This window comes from Lucilia cuprina, chromosome 4 (genome assembly GCF_022045245.1).
Source record: "Lucilia cuprina isolate Lc7/37 chromosome 4, ASM2204524v1, whole genome shotgun sequence".
NCBI classification, from domain to species: Eukaryota; Metazoa; Arthropoda; class Insecta; order Diptera; family Calliphoridae; genus Lucilia; species Lucilia cuprina.
The window spans coordinates 25173130-25193582 of NC_060952.1; the positions used below are offsets into that span (position 1 = coordinate 25173130).

A 20453-nucleotide genomic window follows, 5' to 3' on the forward strand; every position below is an offset into this window, starting at 1 on the left:
AAATTTATTTGAAACATTTTTATGACATACAATGCTACAACGATATGACACCGATTGTGAATTGCACAAATTAATTTTAATGTTTTAATATAAAACTTCGGTAAAAGAAACAGCAAATCCACTGCATCTTTTAAATAAAACAATATTTGTATTTTTGTTTTAATGTTTTAATTGGGGGGTTTATTACATACAAATAAGACATACAAATTAATATTATTACATTCACGAATTTATAAAAAATATATTACACTAAACGAAAATATGTCTTAAAACTTTGCAAATGAAATATGTATATATTTCAAGCCAAAGTAAAATTTTCAAGCAATAAAAATTTCATACTAAACAAATATAATTTATGTACTAAAATTATTTTGTATAGTTTTTACTGTTTAAAACATATTTAAAACATTCACAAACATATATCGAATTTACAAAATACACACTTAATTTGTGAATGGACCAAAAATATTAATCGAAAATGCATACATATAATATAAAGAGAACAAATTAAATTAAAGCCAACAAAAAATAACTTAATTAAATAAAATAAAACATAAAATAAACTTATTAGTCCAAATTTTTACGATGTTGCATTTGTAATTCAAAACGACGATTTGATCGAACACCTTTCAATATAGTCTCATTTCGACGTGACGCTACTCCTGCTCTCGCCGACGGAACACGACCTTTAAACAAATCCATGTGACGTTGTAAACGTGAAGCCATTTTATCCTCGTTACTCATGTGAGAAGTATTAGCTTTTTCAGCGAAACTCGTTGAAGATGTAGCTGGCTTCATCATTAGCGATGTTGAGAGATTAAATGTGGGTTTCGTTGGTCCCACTTTTGGCTTTTGAGCTAAATTCGATGAAAATGTTGATTTTGCTATTAACGATGTTGAAAGATTAAATGTAGGCTTCGTTGGTCCCGCTTTTTCAATATTTGTTGTTTGTGTTGGTTTTAGATAATTTCGAATTGGCTGTTGTTGTGGTGGACGGCGCGAAATTGTTCCAGATTTTATCAATTTACTATTGTTAGCTAATCTTGGGTCAGGTAAATTAATAACAGGCAAAACATCTTGGGTTTTATTTAGATCTGTAGTTGCAGTGGCATTAAATTGAGATTTTTTTAGTTGTGTGTTGGTGTTAGCTCCCAAATCAATTTTCTTAAGAGCCTTTGGTTTTTCATTTGTGATATTCTGGCTATTTTTTACTATGGAGATGTTTTTCTGAGCTGAAACTTTATATAAAAAGCGACAATTTATAAAATTTGTTTGGTTAAATTATATTATTATGTAATAATAGTAGTTAATGCATTCTACGTCATATTCAGTATTTTTTAAAAGAATAAATTCTGTTTGGTATTTCTTGAATACAGAATTATTTAATTTATTTTAAGAGGATATTGAATAAATAGTTCTTACAAAACTACCGCTTTATGAAGAGGTATTATATGGGATCCACCCTTTTCACATAATATGAACGATATCTTTTAACATTTAAAATAAAACTATAAAACATAAATTTTCTTACCTGGTCTTAATTTTGTTGCTGAATTTATTAAATTTTTAGAGCGTTCTTGTTTACGACTAACATGATCCACCAAACTTTCCATTTTTTTAAATTGTTTCTCATGTATAGCAGCAAAATTGGGTAATTTTGTGCGTGATAATGGTTTTGAAGTAGAAGTGAATGTTTGAGTTTTACCTGACAAATTTTGGTTCATAACTAGAACAAACATAAACATAATTGTTTCGTAAATACAAATTTAAAACTAGATAAATATCAAAAGAAAAAACACATACCAGGTCGTGGTAATTTTGAAATGTATGAAGAAGACATGGTGGATTCATCCAGTGATATGGATCGTTTACGTCTTGTTGTAACAACTAAAAAATATATAATTTAATTGAAATTCTCTGTAAAATGTCTATATAACTCCACTTACATTTATTTGAGATATCTTTGTTTTCTTGTAACTTTTGTTTCTTTAAACTTTTAGCTATCATTTTGTCTAGATCTTCGATAATAGTTTGCTGATTAGCCGGACTGTAAAAGCTAACCATGCGATCTTGTTTAGCTTTAGCCAGAGGACCTGCCAATAATTTCTGGCATTTCTGCGCATCACCATTGATGCAAACCGAGAGTGAGCGTTTACGTATACCGCGTAAAACAATATCTTTCGGGTTTATTTTTACAGCAGAATCCTTAAGTACTTTTTGTGGTAGTGGGGTATGTTTTTGAACACGAGGAGGTTTTCTAGGTGTTTCACCATCATCATCATCGGACATTTGTAAAGTTTCCATTATTTCTTCATTGGGGTTTTCAGAATTTTCAATAATCTTCTCAATTTCTTTTTTAGAATCATCACTTTCCGTATTTTTTATATTTATAACTGTTCCTTCTGTAGCATCAGTAGCTTCAAAAGTCTCATTTAATTTAATACTAGATTTTCCGTCATCTTCACCATTATCTTCGTCATCATCACACATTATAAGAGAAGGCATATCTTCGAGTTCTTCGGTTTGTTTTATTTCATCATCTATTTCTGTAGTTTCTCTTTCTTCCTCTTCATCTTTTAAAAGATTTAAACCCAGATCTGATATGTTTATCTGCTTTTGTTTCAAGTAGCTACCAAAGGAGTCTTTTTCCTTTTCTTCCATTTGCTCTTTAATTTCGCAGTTGCTTATATTATTTTCAAATACAATACATATGTCATCTTCTGCTTTTTGTTCAAATTCTTTACACTCCTCACTGTCATCTTGCACTAATAGTATTGAGTCCTCACGATTTTCTAAATAATTATCAACTTCATTATTCACTTTTTGTGGAATTTGAGTTTCAACTATTTTCTCAATTTTCTCCTCTTCCAGATCTTTATTTGAATGTATTTGTTCCTCTATCTCCTTTGCGTCCTCAACTGAAATAAGTTCGGTAACATTTACTTCCTCGATATATTTCTTACATTTTGTTTTTTTCTCATCTTCATCCTGAATTTCTTCTGATACATCCATATCTATATCACCAATTTCTTCCTCATCCCCTTTGAATGATTTTTCATTATCTTGTTTCTCCCTTTGATTAGCTGTTACATTTTCAATATCTTTATTTGCTTTATCCATTTCTTTTTCTTCCTTTGTATATTCAACTAAAACCAATTCGGAATGTTTTACATCCTCCAGATCTTTTTCACATTTTGTTTTTTCCTCCTCATGATCCCGTACTTTTTCCATTATATTTTTGTACTCCCTTGTTTCTTCTTTTTCTTGCTCATCAATTTCTTTAGCCGTCTTTTTACCCTTGTCGTTACGACGAGACTTACGGCTACGCTTTTGGGAGACTCTGCCCACCTTTGCGGGGGTCCATTTTGGCTGCATTTTTTCTTCGTCTTTATTTTCAAAATTTTCCTCCATTTCTTCCTCTGCAGTAACCAACAAATGTTTTTTAGCCGATCGTGTGCAGGATCGCAAAGATTTATTTACAATATCATCGTATTCCTGTGTGGGTCTAATACTCTTCCTGCAACTTCGACGAGGTGTTTGGAGATTTTCTTGAAGTACTGCTTGTGATGTTGCTTTGGGAGTTGTTGCTGCATTCTTACGTCCATCACGACGGGAAGGAGTTTTAGGTAATATTTCCTCAAGATTTTCCTTGGCATCCTCATCAGTTTCATCTTGAGAAAAAATTAACTCTACTTCTTCTTCTAAATTTTTAACTTTCTTTGAACGTCTTGTTGACTTTTTTAGTTCTAAAAATGAACACTTTTTGTAAAAAAATATATTTTCAAATTATATTTTTATATTACCCCTATGATCCATAGACTCCATTTTTCCAATGAATTTTTAATATAACACAAAGACAAAAACAAATATTAATCCTTCAACAAATTTTCGATATAAACGCGTCCCGCTGGTTTGTTGTACAATTTTATTATGTCGTTAATTTTAAAAATGGCAGAACACAAACCAAGCTTGTCAAAACAATTTGGCAGCACTTTTTAGGAAGTGTTTGGTATAATTTCATAACATAAACAAAAGATGTTTGCTATATATATCTTATTAAAGGTAGCACTTTATTTAGTTAATAAAAGCACAAAAATAAATTAACATTAATTAATAAAGAAAATTAAAAGAAACAACAACGTGTTTATAATTAAAAGAAAATAGTAAATAATATTTTATTTGTATACAAATCTAAACGTAAAAAATTAAAAAATATATTGCTTTTATTAATTACAATATAATGTGTAGTGAATAATGAATGTAATTTTTCCAAATTGTTTTGTAGTAGTGACGTTAATCTTTTAATAATAAATAGAAATTTTGACATTGATGCCATACAATAGTATAAACTGGAGAGAAAGACCTTGAATTTGTGTAGGTTGTGTAAACAAAAATCTGGATAATCAGTAAATTTAATGTTTAAGAATGTATACGATACAGTAAAGAATTTTATCATTTTTCCTAATTTGATTCTTATTAAAAATTTAGTTTCTTGTGTATTGGTTGTGACTTGGAGAGGGCCATCAGAAAACAGCTGACTTGGTAGTAGTATTTCACTTAACATTAAAACAAGAATGCGGATGATCCAATTTATTAAGTGCTGACTTAAAAGAATTTTAATTGAATTCGATAGAGCACATAATTCAACAGCAAAAAAACAATACTAGTGATAATAATGGGTAAATGTCAAGATCTTCTGGAGGCTGCTAGAAATGGGAATACAACGGTAGTAAACAAAATTCTTCAACACAAAGGAGGGCCACTGTCAAGGTATGTTAGTAGATTAATATTAGTATTTTTAACATATTTGTATCCATGTATACATTTTGAATGTAAAACAAAGTTGGGGCTTTTTCTAATATTATGGGTTAAAACCCCACCCTCTAATAAAATATAAATTGCATTAGCCTAATTTTTTCTAATTGAAGCAAACTATAGACCGTTAAAAAAGCAATACGAAGAAAGTAAGAACGGATAAATGACAAACATTTCCATTAAACAATGTATGTACGGTGAATCAACTAAGTTTTTTGCCTACCTTTTTTTTAAGAGAATTTAGATTTTTATTCATAAATAAAATTGGAAAAAACATGTAAAAAGTAAATTTATGTTTTCAAATTAATAATAGAGGTTGCGTAAAATGGGAAAACCAAGAAAAATATTAAAATACAAATTTTGGTGCATTTGTTGTTGCATTTTATTATTCTTCATCAGAATTTGCATGTCAATAAAGTATTTTGCATATTGAGAATTTGGGTTAATTTCGTTGGGTTTTTTTCAAATTATGTTAATTAGTTAGACCTCTAAACAGACCTTAGGATGCTTGGAACCAATGTAAAGTATACTGTCGTGTAGTACAGGAAAAATACCTAATTTAGATATTTTAAAATAGAGGTGGTTATCATACCCTAAGGTCAACAAAAGCAAAAATGTTTAGCTAATACATACATTTATAAATATTAAGAACCCAAATCAAGAATAACTATCCAGATTCTAATATGCTTACTGTATATTATTCATAAAATAAAGCATTTAAAATATGTGGTTGAAAATCAGGATTTTATCATGTAATAGTTCTATAGTGGTATATGGTGATGTCCCCATACTCAGAATGGCTAGAATGGTACTAAGTGTTAGATTTATTGAATAAGAATCAATATTCTACAATTCTAAATAAAATTTACACAGTACTCCCCAGTATAATGGGGTTTCCGTAATGTAGTTTTTGTTTATCAATACAAAATGACGAAAAACCCAGATTATTTTTGTTGTAATATATAGATTTATACCACACAAAACATTTTTTCTAGGTCCAAATCCATTGATTATCTAATATATCATGTATACAATTCAAACTTAATTTAGTTTTTAGGAGTTTAAATCAAAATAAGGAATTACAGAATGTGTTTTAAAATATCAGTTCACTTCACTTTGGTTTATAAAATCGATTTGGTGAATATATAAAAAACATTACTTTTTTTTGGAAATGTATTCTCTCTACATTAAAAATATTAATTTTATTAAAATTTTCATTAGATATATTATTTAAAATATATTTAAAGATCAGTTTGAATATTATATGATAATAGATTTTAATTTTAATCGTCTTCAGTTTCAGACGTAGTCCTAGCATCAATTGGCAAGACGTTAATGGATATACCGCACTACATCATGCCTGTCTAAATGGACATTATGAAATTGTTAAGGTTCTGCTCGTACATCATGCATCCCACGAAATTCCCGATATTAGGGGTTCTTCACCTCTCTATTTAGCTGCGTGGGCTGGTAATGAACACATTGTCAATTTACTGCTAATGCTAAGAGGCACTGGAAATCTAAATGCACAAACTATAGAAAATGAAACTGCCCTTCATTGTGCGGCACAGCATGGTCACAATGCAGTTGTATCAGCCCTTTTAGCACGTGGGGCTGATCCTACAATACGCAATAATAGCTTTCAAACACCTCTAGATTTAGCAGCACAGTTTGGACGTTTAGAAGTTGTGCAGACTTTAATTAGTAAACATCCCGAATTAATTGAGCCTTATAGGCTATTCGACGAAGTTGTAGCTGTGGAAAATGGATGCTCCCCACCATATAAAATAACACCCACAAAACATATTTTTACTCAATCATGTCTGCATTTAGCAGCACGAAATGGTCACAATGAAGTTGTTAAAACATTGCTGGCAGCCGGTGTGGATGTTAATATTTTGACACATACAGGTTCTGCTTTGCATGAAGCGGCCCTGTGCGGTAAAAAGAATGTAGTGTGTACCCTACTAAGTGCTGGCATTGATCTTTATGCTGTAGATGGAAATGGCAAAACCGCATTGGATATACTTAAAGACTATCCCACAAATGTCACCTATGAAATTCTTACAATCATAAATGGTAAGTTTTTTAGAAACTAATAAAAGGAAAATATTTTATAAGAATTATTTTTTTATTTGTGTATATTTTTAGATTTTTGGCAAATAAATAGTAGCATGATAAATAAAAATCATTTCAGGCCTATAAAGGATGTCAATGATAATCATGCAACAATGTCAGCTCCAACAAGTAAGGAAATGGATGTTAATCAAATTCCCGATTTTGAACATCAACACCAACGATCGCTAACCATAAAGTAAGATTTTATCTAGATGTATTCAGTAAAAATTATGTGTTTTTTTCGTTGTACCTATTTCTTTATTAATTTTTATTGTGCACTCTACATCCTGCATCCATCTATAGTTACCACATGAGAATTTTTCATAAACATCCTTAAACAAAATGCAAACTCTTCATTTTTATTATTAATTATATTGAATTTCATTTCCATTGTTAAATCATGAATTAATTTTTATACTGTGATAATTTTAACCTGTGTAAAATAAAATTAAAATTTGTTGTGATCTCATTATTTGTTATAAACATACTAACTAACAATCATAAACATTTATTTATACTTGCCTATATTAATATTACATCTATTATTTATTTATGAAATCATGTATTATTTAATTTAAATACAAAACATTTAAGTTTATTATCACAAACACTATAAACTATTTTGCATTTTATTTTTTTTTTGTAATTCTGTGTATGTGTGTGTGTTTATGTTTATTGAATTATAGTCGTAAAATATTGTTTATTATTTGCTGATGTATAATTGACCTGATTATAGTCAGTTTAAATATAAATTATATCATCAATGACATTTTAATAAATATTGATCTTGGGATTTTTTGTATTTTTAAAGAATGTTAAAACCATGATGTAATAAGTACATCCTGGTTAAAACTAAAATGAAAACGAACTTTCAAAATGTAATTTCTTATACATACGTCGAAATTAAAAAAAAAATGTTTTAAATTAGTATATTTCCTTAGTAGAGCTTTTAAAATATTTGAATTTTAGTATTGAACTTTGGGTGCTTGCACTTTTTTGGAACTTAACTATCAACTCAGATAAAAATGCAATCATATAAACCTGCCATCTATTCACCAAGATTAAAGATTGTTTACTATTTGAGATTAATATTTTTCTGACACGAAAACCTTGATTAAGAATACCAATCAATTTTTGTATATAAAAAATAACTAAAACTCTTTATTAATTTTTTTTCCAAATTTAACCCTTTATTAGCATTATTTTTCTTAATGAATAATTCAAGAATTTGAAGTTCAAGATTTGTTCCAATATTTTTTCTGAACTTATATGGCCTAAATAAAGACCTAAATCATAAGCAAAATCGTATTATACAAACTTGTCCAAATAAATATTTACAAAAATTTAATGTGGCATTCAATTCAGCTCAGTGTATTAAACCTATACACTAAAAATAATCCATGCTCAATTTTACGAAAAAAAATTTCGTAACTTCTATTTTCGTAATATTTACAAAAATTTCGTGTATAATACTAAATATTATTTAATAAAACCATTTTCTATTTTTACGAAAGTACGAAAACCTTTCGCAATATTTTTTTTCTTAAATTTTATCGAAATTAAACATAATGATATAAATTATATTATGATAAAATAAAACTACAACATTTTCATAAAATTTAAGAAAAAGTTAATATTATTCACGAATTATTTTCATTGAAAATTCGTGTGGAGAATAATTTTGAACTAAAATTAGAAAATTTATTTTAAAACGAACAAAAATGTTTGAATCAAAGCTTGGAAAGAATGAATTCTATTTGGAATTAATTCCCTTATATTTTTAATTCGGCTTTAAATTTTTGAATGTATCATTCTTTAAAATCATTCTTTAAAATCATTCTTTGAATTTAAATTCTAAAGCTGAATTCCTAGGTTTTATATTCTATTGAATTAATTCCTAAGAGAATTCATTCTTTATAGGAATGAATTCAATGGAATGATCATTCATATTTGTTTAATTCCTTCTATTACAAATTGAATGAAAGAAAAAAAATTTAATTCAATTTTTAATATAAACAATGCTTTTGAATTATAAAACAAAACTTTCATTTAATCTATTTCAAATTGAATTGTTGAAAAAATTTTAAATTCAATTTGTAATAGATTGAATTCAAACAAAATTTATATCATTCAGAGGAAATTTAAAAATCAATAGGAATTGTTGAAATTAATTCTAATTCAATTTGTAACAGATTGAATGCAAACAAAATTTATATCATTCAGAAGGAATTTAACATTCTATAGGAATTAATTCATTAGAGAATTAATTCAACTACATCGAAAGCTTTAAGAATTAATTCTAGGAATTAAATCAAAGGGAATGAGTTTGAAGAATTGTTAATTCTTTAAAATATAACTCAATTTCAAATAAAGAATTAGGGAATGAATTCTTTGAATAAACTAATATTTCGTAAATTTTACCATATTTATTCAAAATTCCCTTTTTTCAATTTATGTAAATTAATTTTTTCAAAAATATTTTGCATTATACTAAAATATTTCGTACAATTTCGTATATATTACGAAAGAATTTCGTGGTGCGAAACAACGAACGATATTTTTCGTATATATTAGGCATGGATTTTTTTCAGTGTAGGCATGTTAAATTTTTATATGTACGTAAATATGTTTTGTATCTTTGTCTTGAAATATTACCAAACAAATGGCTAATTGTATAAACACATTCAATAAGTAATCAAGATAAATATTAGAATCTTTTTTTTAAATTTTATCATCATATTTAGTTCATACAAAAAAAACATAAATCTGTTTTAATACTTAACACATCTAAATGTTAAACCTATTATAAAACTTTCCTTATTTTTTGATATTCTTATATATGTGCTATTCCATTTTATGTTCATAATAAATTTTTCCCACAAAAGTCATAAAAATCGGTTAAAATGTTTGCTTTTTACATATAAAAATGTTATTGCAATGAAATAAGAGCAAAATTATCCATTTTAAATGTTAACATATGTATGTGTCCAATTGTGGTTAACAAGCTTAAACTAGTCCATGTCCATATTAATGTAAGAGATATACATACATAGTTATAAACTTAAACAGTGCCCAAAATTAAATATATATTTTTTTTAAAAAAAGCTCTTTAGACCGATATAATAATTCTACAGAACGTTATACACCCATGGAGCCCATAAAATGGTCAAAATCTAATAATGATTTAAGTACAAAACACGAACAAATTCCCGAATATAAATCTGTTTATAAGTCTAATTTACTGCATAGACGTTTAGGTGGCATTGAAAAACAATTTCCAAAATTTTCCACTATTAATGAATGTATGTATTTTCTATTCTATTTGAGATAAATTTATTTTTAGTACATTGTAAAAAAATATTTCCTTTTGCGATTCTTTATAAAAATAGTACAAAATCAAAGTCCTCTTAAGTCTACATTATATCGATGTGTAGACGAGTATGTGGAAATGACAATGCCAAATTCAAGTGCATGTTCTACACCGCGAACTCCTCGTACACCGGTAGTTACGTCACAACCATTACCTAGTCCTAGAAAATGTATGGAATATGGTGATTATGCAAATATTAATATAATCAATGCACACAGTAAGCATGATCATCATAATAATGAGTAAGTTTCATATTCACCAGCACTTTTAAAAAACTTTATTCATTCATTCATTAATTTTTTATATGGAAATATATTAAAATCATAATTGTTGCAGCAGAATTTCGTTACGTTCGGGTAGTTTCGATAGTAATAACAACAATGATATACAAACTCCACACGAGCATTCGCCAACACCAGATTGTCCACCACCATCAGCTTCTGAAGCCGAATCTACTATATTCGAATTTGTCAAGCCAGCGGAGAGGACTTTGAAGAGAAAATCTTTACTTTTACACCAACAAGATTCACAATTTTATGACGGCCTGAAGTCTTTTATATGGGAGGATCACACCGAACCTCAAGAAGAACAATTTGATTCCCTGACCAGTTCTCGGGTATCAGAATGTGTGGAGGAATTTGTTGGTGATGTGCCGTTTGCAGGACTATTTAAAGGCTCTTCTTTAAATCTGGCCAATACCTCATCATCATTGGATTTAAGAAATTCTGTAGTGATTGATGAAATTCCTAGTGGCTTAAGATCACCGAGTCTAGTGAGATCGGTTAAACCAATACCTGCAAAACGTAATGTTACCATTAAAACACCTACTTCAGAGGATGAATACGAATTCGATGCCACCAAGGCTTGGGATGAAATCAATACTATTTTTGAGAGTATAGGCAACGAAGTAGCTGCAACAGATACGAAATTAGAAGATTTGAGTGAACAAAATGCTCTAACGAATACTTTACGCAAAAAAACATTAACAATGCGAAAACCTGCCGACTTGTTACTGGGTTCTAATACGCAGGAACAAAATACAAATCCCAACTGGTGCCACTCAGCCAATACTTTGATTTATGGCTATGTTATTTATAATGTATTTGTAAGTATCATAATAAAATATACCAGTTAAAGGGAATTCGATTCTATTTAAATTTTAATATATGATTTTTTCAGTATTTGGGTTCCACAGTAATTAGGGAACTACATGGAACAGCATCCACGAGAAAATCTATACAAAAATTGAAACGAGAAGAAACCCCTGCACCTCAGGAAGATAACGAAGAAAATGTATTAATTAAGGATATAACTAGTTCGACTCGTATTTTAAAAGCAACAAATCAACAGACCCGTTTAGAAGTGGGCATAGCAATGTCACATGCTGGAGTACGATTTATCGAAATCGAAAATAAGGTAATTTTATAAAACATTATTTCTTTGCTTATACAATTGAAAAATGTTTCATATTTTTTTCTAGAGTACAATTTGTGTCCACGATATAGAAAATATCAATTGTGTTAGTCAGGACACTGATGATTTGCGTTATTTTGCTTATATAACTCGAGAGAATAATATACACTATTGTCATGTCTTTATGGTGGATGATTTGGTTAGTTAAAACCACTAGTCTAAAATATTATACGAAAAATTTTATTTATTTAACTATTCCGTTTCAGAATTTGGCTACAGAAATAATTTTAACATTAGGTCAAGCATTTGAAGTTGCATATCAATTATCCCTGATTAGTCAGGAAGATTCTCTACGAACACAAACACAATGTTCCACATCTCAAGAAATGAATGGAGAAAAACGTTTAAGCTATGTTGATGTAGTGGATAATATTTAAAATATTAACGTCTATAACTAACCAACAAAAATTGGCTAAAAAAGTGTCCTAATACAATTATGATATTTATTATAACCCTAAAAATTCCCATATTTATTATAACTTTTTATTTAATATTATTACTAGTCTTGATGCCATTTATTTGAAAAATATGCAGTTTCTTATTTAAACGTCTCAAGATAAAATTGCAAAATGTTCGTATGTGCTAAAAAAAGTCACAAAAAAATTAAAGAGTTTTATAAAATCCCTTTTAATTATGCAGAGACATCACATTATATGCAAAAAGAACTGTATATATTTCATTTGTATTGTTATTGTATTGTTTTTTTTAATTATCCCACTTAAACAAAATGTTTTTTTTAATTTTAAATTTTAGTGCCTTATTGCAATCAATGTACCAAATAACATTTTTTTAATAAAATGAAATATTTATGTATACAATTCTAAACAATAATATGTTTTTTATGCTCAAATTTGGTTCCAATTTCTTAAGGTCGTAAAGGGTTAATGTTTAATTTATTCTCTGTCTTTAGGTCAACATATTTTAATAAAAAATCTCAGATATTTTAAAATATTCATTGAATTTTCTGATTAATGTTTTAATAAAATATAAGTTTGGACGTACAGTGAATCGACTAAGTTTTTTTTGTCTACCTTTTTTTAAGAGAATTTTGTTTTTTGTTCATAAATAAAATTCGAAAAAAAACAGGTAAAAAGTAAATTTATGTTTTCCAATTAAAAATAGAGATTGTGTAAAATGGGAAAAATTAAAAAAAATATTAAAATACAAATTTTGGTGCATTTGTTGTTGCATTTTATTATTATTCATCAGAATTTGCATGTCAATAAAGTATTTTGCATATTAATTTAATTAAGTTAATTTCATTGGGGGTTTCAAATTATTTTTTAATTATTTTTGGAATTTATTGTTTTATTGTTAAAAGGAAGAGTTTTAAGTATTTTTTCAATTGCGATTTGCAAAAATCATATCCTCATTGGGTGAAAATGCGATGTTATTTGCCATAAAATGTTTAAAGGATAATAATGAGGCAATTTCGATATAAAAAATTAATTTAGATTTCTAGAACAAGTATAAATCAATAAAATATAATTTTATGAAATGTTTAATCAATAACATTAAAAAATATAAAATAGAGTAATAGATAAAATGATCCAAAGAATTATTAGAAAAAACGCTCTGAGTGCTCTTTCAAAATCTTTAACTGCCAAAGGGTAGACGACTTGTATCCAAGGAAAACTATTGGACTCCTCAATTATCTTTTTCAAAATCTATATACAAACTAGGAGGTACACTATGTTTAAATTTAGACCTCTAAACAGTTCCTTTTACATTGGTTGCTTGGAACCAATGTAAAAGGAACTGTCGTGTAGTACAGGAAAAATACCTAATTTAGATATTTAAAAATAGAGGTGGTTATCATACCGTCATAACTATCCAGTTCCAAATACGCCTACTGTATTTTATTCATAAAATAAAGAATTTAAAATATGAGGTTGAAAATCAAGATTTTAGCATTTAATAGTTCTATAGTGGTATATGGTGTTAGATTTATTGAATAAGAATCAATATTATACAATTCTAAATAAAATTTACACAATACTCCCCAAATAGATGGAATTTTCGTAATGTAGTTTTTGTTTATCAATACAAAATGAACAAAAACCCTGATTATTTTTGTTATAATATATAGATTTATACCTCACAAAACAGTTGTTCTAGGTCCAAATCCATTGATTATCTAATATATCATGTATCCAATTCAAAATTGTTTATTATTTTCGAAATTTAATGAATGAATTGGATTTCATGTTAAGTCAAATATTGACGAATTCTGATAGGTATATAAGATAATAAATCGGTTATGAAATGTCCAAATTTAGTCGTTCCACTACTAAAATATCTAAAAAATGTTATTCTAATATATAGGAGTAATAAAAATATTAAATTTTATAAAATAATGCAGAAATATTAAAAAAATGAACAAAAAACCTAAAAAAAGCAAAATACTTTATTGACCCAAAAAATTAACAATACGTTCACATTTTATCAAAAATCTCGTTGATTAATATAACAATTTTACATTTTATGGTAGAAAATTAAAATATAAGATATTCTTTAAAAAATACAACAAACAAATAGTTTTATTTTGCTGTAAATAATTGTTCAGATAAAGTTTCTTCTTAAAATTTATAAAATTTTACATAGGCAAATTACTTAACTTCCAAAAAACCTTATTAAAACCTTATTTTTTAAAAATTTAAATTTAAAAATTAAACATAATTAAATTAGTAGATTTTAATATATTTTAAATCTGTATACAACTAAAATGTTTCTCACATTTAAGGACTCTAAAATAAAAGTATTCCCGCCAAAAAATTCAGTTCGTTCAAAAATAGCATTTCTCAAAGAATAAAAGAATCTTTCTATGCAGAGTAAATATTAATACAAAATTAAATAATAACTTTTATTATATAACACATTTATTGAATTATTGAAAAATTATTTCAGTTTAACTAAAATAGTTAAAAAATTTGACGTAAACGTTTTTTGGGGATCAATGTGGATTTCGAAAAAAAAAATAAATTTTATCTAAATTGAATTGCACTTCCTGTAATGTGTAACATCAAATATACAAAATATTGCATTTTACACGAATAAATAATTAAATTATTGTTATAACTCATATCGTTTTTCTTATCATAGGAATACCAAACTAGAACAAATACCAACGGAAGTTTATTATTTAAAATTTTAATGCAACACTACACTTTAAACAGCCAAACACAACTTGGCAGCACTTTTTAACAAATGTCATTTTCGGCTTTTTTTATGCAAATAAAAAAAAGACGAAAAACACACTACATTGCACATTATTTGTGAATGAATGAAAAAACCAATAAAACAATACAAAAATAAAAAAATATTTAAAAAATAATTGTGAAAAAGTAGAAAAAAACAATGAATTCATCAAACATAGAAGAAAGACAAGAACTTAGCAAAGAAGATGCCAAAGAAGGTAAGTTGTAATAAAATTTTTTTAGACCAATAACAAGTGTTTGAAAATGAACGTGATAAGATTATAGAAAAAATGGGGTGCTCCAAAGTGAGAAAAAAGTGTATCACACCAATTTTGATAACATATTCTTAAGGTTTACTTATAAAAAAGTCGAAAATAATTACTATTTGTGATTTCTTCAATAAAAATCTTTTCCGAAAGTGTCTGTGTCAATAAAACAAGAAGTAAGCAATCCTCCTTTTTAGTGTTTTTGTTATAAAGTGTTAAGGTATGCATTTTCAACAATTATTTGTTTTAATAAAACAAAATTCATTATTGTTCTCTTTGCAGACATTGGCAATATAAATGGCCACTTAAGCCACCCAACGTCGACAATGGAATCATGTGAAGATGAACCAAAAACTAAAATTGTTAAACTACAGAATTCTCAAGAACCTCAAACTATAGACTTGACCTTAAGACAACCGTATTCTCAGGATGATTTTGCTAAGAGTTTACAGCATGAATGGTTTAAAGAATCTAAAGAAGATTACCTAGATCCTGTCACACAAGCAACCGTCTATACGGATCCATTTCAAATTTGTCTCTTACCCGAGCTATTGGAAAACAAAGAAAGCTGCAAGTTATTGGTAAAAGAAATGGTGGAAAAAGTTCATTGGTCGCGTAAACAAATGGACTTGTATGAATTCTATCAGAGTACCGATCTATCCAATATGATTGAATGTAAATTCTTGGCAAATTTCTTACAAATGTTAAGGCGTTCAGTAAGACCCTGGTTGGAAAAGGTTACTAATTTGAAACTGGACTATGTTTCTGCCTCTTGTTCAATGTACACCTGTGGCGATTACTTGCTGGTACATGATGATTTACTAAAAGACCGACAAATTGCTTTCATTTATTATCTAACACCGTGGGAAAACAATGAAGTGTGGTCTGACGAACAGGGAGGATGTCTAGAAATATTCTCCAGCGATGAAAAATCCCTGCCTCAGTTTCCTGTGAAAAGAAAAATTTCACCCAAAAATAATCAATTTGCGTTCTTTAAAGTTGGCTCCAAGTCTTTCCATCAGGTGGGTGAAGTGACAACATTTGATTATCCCCGCTTAACCATTAATGGCTGGTTTCATGGAGCTTCGAATGAAGACTTAGTTGCAGATGCTCTGAGGCCCTTCAATAAACTACAGTTCAAACCACCCACAGAATCAATCTCCGAGTCAATAAATCACCTTTTAAATGAGGTCTACCTTAAGCCTACCACTAAGCGCAGTATTCAAAAACGTATAGAGGATAATTCGGAAATATGTTTATATGAATTTTTCCGTCGTGAGATATTTGAAGAAGCCCTAAAACAGCTGCTTAACGATAATACACTCAAATGGTCTCGCCAAGGTCCAGCCAATGCACAAAATTACGAAGTTTTAGACTTGAGCACCTGCTCTAAAACCATAGAAAAACTTTTGCAAACATTTTCCAACAAAGAAATGTTTTCTTTACTACGAGACTTTACTGATTTAGACTTATCGGGGCCTAATTGTTCTAAGCCTACCTTTAGTTTGGAAGTACAAAGATGGTCTCACGGTGATTATACCGTTTTAGGAGACGGTGCCATATGTGAAGATAATACACTAGATTTAATCTATTATTTGAATGCTTCTGAAGGTGCAGCTGTAATAACGTATTTGTCACCGGACACAGATCAAGCCCATCCCTCGCAGAACCACTCTAGTCAAAGTGATACCGATTCACTAGAGGGCGAGGGTTTTGACGACGATGATGGATCTGTTTTGCTGACTATAACACCGGTGGACAATGCTCTCAATATTGTTTATCGCTGTGAGGGCACAACTAAATTTACGAAATATGTTTCCCGCAATACCCCATTGGATAACGGACCCGTTTTTGTTATTTCTTGCAGTTATAAGGAATAATTTAATTTTATTTCTTCTCAAAGAGAAGTTTATATTTCAAACGGATGCACAATGATGTTTCATTTCAATTGGACGTATCACATTGAATTTCTATTTAATCGTTAGTTTGGTTATTTTCTATATTTTATTTTCGTATTAACACATTTGTTAAGATGAACAATTAAGAGTATATAAATAAATATTGTAAAATGAAAATATAAAGCATTCTTTTTTGAATAAATAATATTGGTATGTTCCATAAGTTTTTTTTTATTTATTTAAAGGGAGTTTAAATGACATAATGAAACCATTTCTATGGGGGAATTGATACAATAATAAAATATTAAATATTTTTGGAATTAATGGATAATAAACTTGTATTATTATTACATACCTACAATTGCATTAAAATTTTGTTAACAATTACCTGCAAATAAAAAAATAATTAATACAAATTGTTACAGATAAATATCGTTTATATGCAACTATAGCTTTTATGACTGTGGTAATTATAATTGGAGTCCCCATGTGGTGGAAAACAACTGAAGTTTATAGGTAAACTACTCATTTAAAACTCTAAAATATATTTTTTAAAAATATACTTTTAACAGAGTTAATTTACCATCAACGGATATAATGAACATGAACAATGAACCGTTGAAGACTAAAATAAATATTGGCATATTTACTTTTAAAACTGAAAGATCTGCGCTGCTGATTAAGGAATTAAAAGAGGCTTATACAAATGAAGGTATTTAAAAGCAAAATTTACGATTAAAATCATAAGGCATTTTCAAATAAACTTTTAATTGTTTTTAGAAATATGGCTTTTGGATTTTAAACAAATACCGTATTTTGAAAAGGCTTCTACAGTTAAAACACCAGCCGGTTTAGAAGGTTTAATTTTAAAAGATTATCAAATAAATGAAGGTGATTTTATATTTATTGAATGGCCCAAGTTGCAAGAAGAAATATTAATAACGAATGAAAGAACTGCTTTAATACGTAGTGATACAAGTAAGTATTTTAAACGGAAATTTATTGTTCTAAGAAAATTACTTAATAATTTTCTTAGAACAATAAATAATATGTAATGATATACATATCGAGGGACTATATTCAATAGTCTCTATCTAAAATAACACAAGTTTTCACTTGAAATTTATGTCATTGGTGTGGGATAGTTTTCTGGATATTTATATCATTTTTCATGAAAATGACAGATAGAGACTATTGAATATAGTCCCTCGATATGTATGTATAATATTTGATCAAATTGAAAGTTTTTGTTGTGAATATAAATTAAAGAGATATGATAAGGATACATCAAATTAAAATTTAAATTTTAACTGATTTATTCATAAACATTTATAAAAGGTTTATAGAAGAAATTTTGTATGAAAATTTGATTTATAAACCATTGATAAACGTTTATGAATAAGACCCTAAATAGTTAATATTTATTAAAAATTTAAAATACTTATAAACTAATCTTGTGTTATTGTAATTAACTTCGTTTAGGTTCCAATAGAATTAAACAAGTCTTAAATTCCTACATCCTTCAAACACATCGTATAAAGCAGATTTTAGCTAAAGATCAAAGAGATGCTTTAAAAACTGAAGCTCCTCAGGCCGAATATGATGTTATTGTATCGATTTTAAACCCAAGACCTGATATTATGGATGCCAAATGGCATGTACAAATGGCAGTAGAGAGTGAGTATGAAAATAAAAAGAAATTTCGAAATAATATAAAACAATAATTTCATTTGTATAGCCTATTTGAAACCATATTTGGATCAAGTTTCACATGTTTCTAATTATACTCTTAAAACTCAATGGAAATATCAATTAGCTTTCGAAGCTGATCTACGACAAATACGCGATCAATCACCTTTATCACGACATTATGCCCTATCTGAATCATCCTTGCCTCATATTATTACAGCTATAGAAAAGAATTTAGGTGCTGGTATTACCGATAAGACACCCATCAATTTGGTAGTCTATATAACACCCTGCGATATTGCTCCGGTTTATATTTATAATAAACAAAATCAAAAAGCTAGTTTGGATAATATAAATGCTTTTATATCGCCCAAATGGGGTGGAATTATAATTGCTAATCCTTCCATGGAGACATGTAAGGAATATAATGAAAAGCCTCACGAAAAGGTATCCTTTTTTGTACAGACAAATGATGTTATGCAGATAATGTTGTATCAGTTGCAAAAGTTATTGGATATAAGTGTGGAGGTAAGTTTAGCTTGTAGAAAAACTATTTTTCTATTTGCAAATATAAATAAATATGTGTATTGAAAATAAGAATGAAATCTATTGATTTATTTTAATTTTAATACAGGTTACGACCGAGGGAGTTAAGACAGTAGCTGTGGAACAATTAGCACCACGTCGCTGGGAATATGAAGCCTATTTGAGACGCAGTGCCATTACACATATAACAACCACTACAAATACTCTACAAAGTCTTATAAAACTTTTGGGTAACCAATATTTTAAATAACTTTTTTAAGCATAAATAATAATGTTTTATTTCTTTTTCAGACAATATCAGCTATATTGTTATCAACGATGAAGTTGGCAAAGCTATTAACTCTGCCTATGAACTGGTACTTAAGGCTAAAGAAGCTCTAGCAAATAATGAACTTATGAAAGCTTCTGCGTTGGCACAAAAAGCATTTTTAAACTCTGAACAAGCTTTCTTTGATGCCAGCCTCTTGGCACAACTATATTTTCCCGATGAACAAAAATATGCCATTTATATACCATTATTTTTACCCATAATGGTACCGGTTATAACTTCATTTTCTATGATGGTAAAACTTCTGAAAAAACAACGTGAAGTTAAGGAAAAATTAAAGACAACTTAATTCTATATTATATTAGATATTGTCATTAATAGAAAATTTGAAAGTATTTGCTTAAACTCATCTTTAAAATAACCAAAAACATAAGATAATATGGTATTAGTTAAAATGTGTGTTTCTTTCATTGAATATTTATAACTTTTTGTAACTATTTTTTTTTAATAAACTATAAAATTAATTATACGTTTAAAACTGCTACTGATTTTTTCGAAATGCTTCATGCATATGTGAATAGTTCGTGGTCTTAATTTTTCTTCATTAAGCTGTCATTTCAGACGGCAATATTAATCATCATAAAGTTTTTTTTTAGCAAAATATTAATTGTTTATTAAAGTTTAAACATAATATTGCCGGAAAACTGCATGTATTTCAATTACTAATGAAACAAACTTTCAATTTCATTAAAAAACTAAATCTCTAATATGTCTTGATAATAGCAATACCCAAAATATGTAACTACTTCCGCT

General features: G+C 28.0%; 3 protein-coding genes across 14 annotated transcripts; 2 read left to right on the forward strand and 1 right to left on the reverse strand.

Moving 5' to 3' along the window:
- Nucleotides 1-151: 151 nt before the first annotated feature.
- On the reverse strand, nucleotides 152-3960 carry LOC111674665 (titin homolog). Its single transcript, XM_023435323.2, has 5 exons — nucleotides 3804-3960; nucleotides 1947-3746; nucleotides 1804-1887; nucleotides 1532-1726; nucleotides 152-1238 (listed from the first exon to the last, which is right to left on the reverse strand). Exons 1-5 carry the CDS (start codon nucleotides 3823-3825, stop codon nucleotides 568-570), a joined length of 2772 nt encoding a protein of 923 aa, XP_023291091.2. The 5' UTR covers nucleotides 3826-3960; the 3' UTR covers nucleotides 152-567.
- A 161-nt stretch (nucleotides 3961-4121) lies between these two features.
- On the forward strand, nucleotides 4122-12601 carry LOC111674669 (ankyrin repeat and SAM domain-containing protein 1A). Of its 10 annotated transcripts, none has more exons than XM_023435326.2 (11): nucleotides 4125-4163; nucleotides 4286-4374; nucleotides 4489-4770; nucleotides 6113-6894; nucleotides 6967-7129; nucleotides 10039-10235; nucleotides 10323-10545; nucleotides 10640-11408; nucleotides 11483-11719; nucleotides 11784-11915; nucleotides 11983-12601. In XM_023435326.2, exons 3-11 carry the CDS (start codon nucleotides 4676-4678, stop codon nucleotides 12151-12153), a joined length of 2769 nt encoding a protein of 922 aa, XP_023291094.2. In that variant the 5' UTR covers nucleotides 4125-4163; nucleotides 4286-4374; nucleotides 4489-4675; the 3' UTR covers nucleotides 12154-12601. The 10 variants fall into 10 exon arrangements, with proteins under 10 accessions (XP_046804678.1, XP_023291094.2, XP_046804677.1 ...); XM_046948721.1 differs by having other exon boundaries at nucleotides 4142-4163; nucleotides 4286-4378; XM_023435333.2 differs by having other exon boundaries at nucleotides 4144-4163; nucleotides 4286-4427.
- Nucleotides 12602-14994: 2393 nt separating this feature from the next.
- Nucleotides 14995-20178, forward strand: LOC111674486 (prolyl 3-hydroxylase sudestada1). 3 transcript variants are annotated; one of them, XM_023435107.2, is made up of 8 exons: nucleotides 14998-15191; nucleotides 17563-17653; nucleotides 17710-17849; nucleotides 17918-18115; nucleotides 18620-18814; nucleotides 18876-19354; nucleotides 19461-19602; nucleotides 19664-20178. In XM_023435107.2, exons 1-8 carry the CDS (start codon nucleotides 15134-15136, stop codon nucleotides 19987-19989), a joined length of 1629 nt encoding a protein of 542 aa, XP_023290875.2. In that variant the 5' UTR covers nucleotides 14998-15133; the 3' UTR covers nucleotides 19990-20178. The 3 variants fall into 3 exon arrangements, with proteins under 3 accessions (XP_023290865.2, XP_023290875.2, XP_023290882.2); XM_023435097.2 differs by lacking the exons at nucleotides 17563-17653; nucleotides 17710-17849; nucleotides 17918-18115; ... (2 more) ...; nucleotides 19461-19602; nucleotides 19664-20178 and adding an exon at nucleotides 15522-17360 and having other exon boundaries at nucleotides 14995-15191; XM_023435114.2 differs by lacking the exons at nucleotides 14998-15191; nucleotides 17563-17653; nucleotides 17710-17849; ... (3 more) ...; nucleotides 19461-19602; nucleotides 19664-20178 and adding exons at nucleotides 15244-15459; nucleotides 15522-17360.
- Nucleotides 20179-20453: the final 275 nt, after the last annotated feature.